Source organism: Pundamilia nyererei, unplaced genomic scaffold, assembly GCF_000239375.1.
Source record: "Pundamilia nyererei isolate P.nyererei 1_Seehausen unplaced genomic scaffold, PunNye1.0 scaffold00500, whole genome shotgun sequence".
In the NCBI taxonomy this organism is placed as follows: domain Eukaryota; kingdom Metazoa; phylum Chordata; class Actinopteri; order Cichliformes; family Cichlidae; genus Pundamilia; species Pundamilia nyererei.
In genome coordinates, this window is record NW_005187901.1 from 21,132 (window position 1) to 22,945 (window position 1,814).

The following is a 1,814-nucleotide window of genomic DNA, read 5'->3' on the forward strand; positions in this document are numbered from 1 at the left end:
AAGAGCCATTTCGTTCGCGAACGACCCATCACTAGATGGAAAAGCTAGGTTAAATAAGTGAGTTTTTAAACGTAATTTAAAAGATAGAATGGATAGCGATGGGAAGGTTGTTCCACAGGTTAGGTGCAACCAGGGCAAAAGCACGGTCACCCCTAGATTTAAGTCTAGATTTAGGCTGAACCAAGAGTAATTGGGCTGAAGATCTTTTGAACCCACAGTGTCCTCTGAGTTTTTAGCGAGGTCCACCCCTCATGCTTCATGTCTCATTTTTAAATACAAAGGTCAACTGTAAAAACAGATATCTGTACATTTGCACTGTTTTCCACTTTTGATGTGTAATTCTATCACAAGACTGTGAATTTAACTGAACATATAACAGGTAAAAACAGTAAAAAAAAATGACACCTTTGCCAGTGGTTTGCTGAGATGTTTGAATTGCTTTTCTGAACAGGAAGCAACACTGGCATTGGTAAGTCCACAGCTTTGGAGCTGGCGAAACGAGGAGCCAGGGTGATCCTGGCCTGCCGTAACAAGGAGAGAGGAGAGGCTGCCGCTTACGACATCCGCAGAGTAAGAAGTCAGAGACTGACACACAGCAGGCACTATCCTGTGCCACAGTCAGTTGAGAGAACTAGTTGGTAGTTTCATTTTCTTTCATTTTAACTGAAAAACTTACAGGAGTGTTCACTCAATCACTAAAAATGAGAAAGAGTAAGTTATTAAAAATCAATTTTAGTATATATATTGTGAAAGTTTTTAGACCTTTGTCTTTATGCATGCTCAATCATCCAAGTAAGCAAATCTCAGAAAGTTGTTTCGGTTCATCTGGACTTCAGATGAAGTCCAGATGAATCTACTGAGGTGGGCAATGCTTAGCACATGCTGCTACCTGCCCAACAGTGAAGCATGGTGTTCGAGGGATTGTCCTGTGGTAGTGCTTGTCAGTAGCAGGAACATGAAGACTGATCACAAATGAGGGAAGGATAAATCCATCCATTTACAGAAAGAAACGCACTCCTGAGAGCAGCGACCCATAATTGAGGTTACGAGTAGAAGTAAACAGTAAGGGTAACACTGCAGTGGCCTCTAGCTGTGTTTTAGTGGTTTCAGCCAGAGCCCGTCTCTTTGGTGGAGATGTAGAGTTGGATGTCTCGAGACCACTTTTACGTGGTCTCTTGGTCTCCTCTTGGTCTCGACGGACTTTTGTCTTGGTCTTGGTCTCGCTGCCTTGGTCTTGCGTTCTGAAATCGACATAGTGTTCGGAAGATTTGGAGTCAAGCAAAAATGACCCGGGCTTACTGGACTTAAGCCCGGGTCATTTTTTCAGAAGCCCGGGATCTTTTGGAGTGTAATTTGTTAGTTACATGCCTGACTGACAACTGTATAAAACAAAAAAATAAACACAATACTCGAAGCACAGAGCGCACAGTCGTAAATTCCCCCTAATTTTGGTATGATCCGAGCTCAGGCACTAGGCGACTGAGCACCGCACTTACACATGTGAGCGAGGGGGGAGAAGCTGCTGCCTGCGAGTTTGCTGCAGACAGAGGAGAGCTTAAGTTTGACCAGGTACCAAAGCAAATCTTTCGTACTGAACTAATAATGTAAATATGAAGGTTTATCACAAAAGATTGATATCAAACTGATCACTTGGTTGCGTTGCTTGCTCTTCGAGTGAATCAACAAATGGATAAATAAAAAGCCGAACAGCAATGCTGATTTTTTAGAGAGTCTTAGCTTACATTTCATATTTTCAGTTGTTTCCCTCCACGGCTAAACAAACTCTCTAAATCGGTTTCAATTGTGTACTGATG

At 42.4% G+C, this 1,814-nt stretch overlaps 1 protein-coding gene across 1 annotated transcript in view; it reads left to right on the top strand.

Moving 5' to 3' along the window:
* LOC102194420 (dehydrogenase/reductase SDR family member 13-like) overlaps positions 1-1,814 on the top strand; it is an 8,240-nt gene that overhangs the window by 2,163 nt on the left and 4,263 nt on the right. The window contains exon 2 of the mRNA XM_005754058.1: positions 452-570. Coding sequence (XP_005754115.1) covers positions 452-570 — 119 coding nt within the window. The remainder of the gene's footprint in view (positions 1-451; positions 571-1,814) is intronic.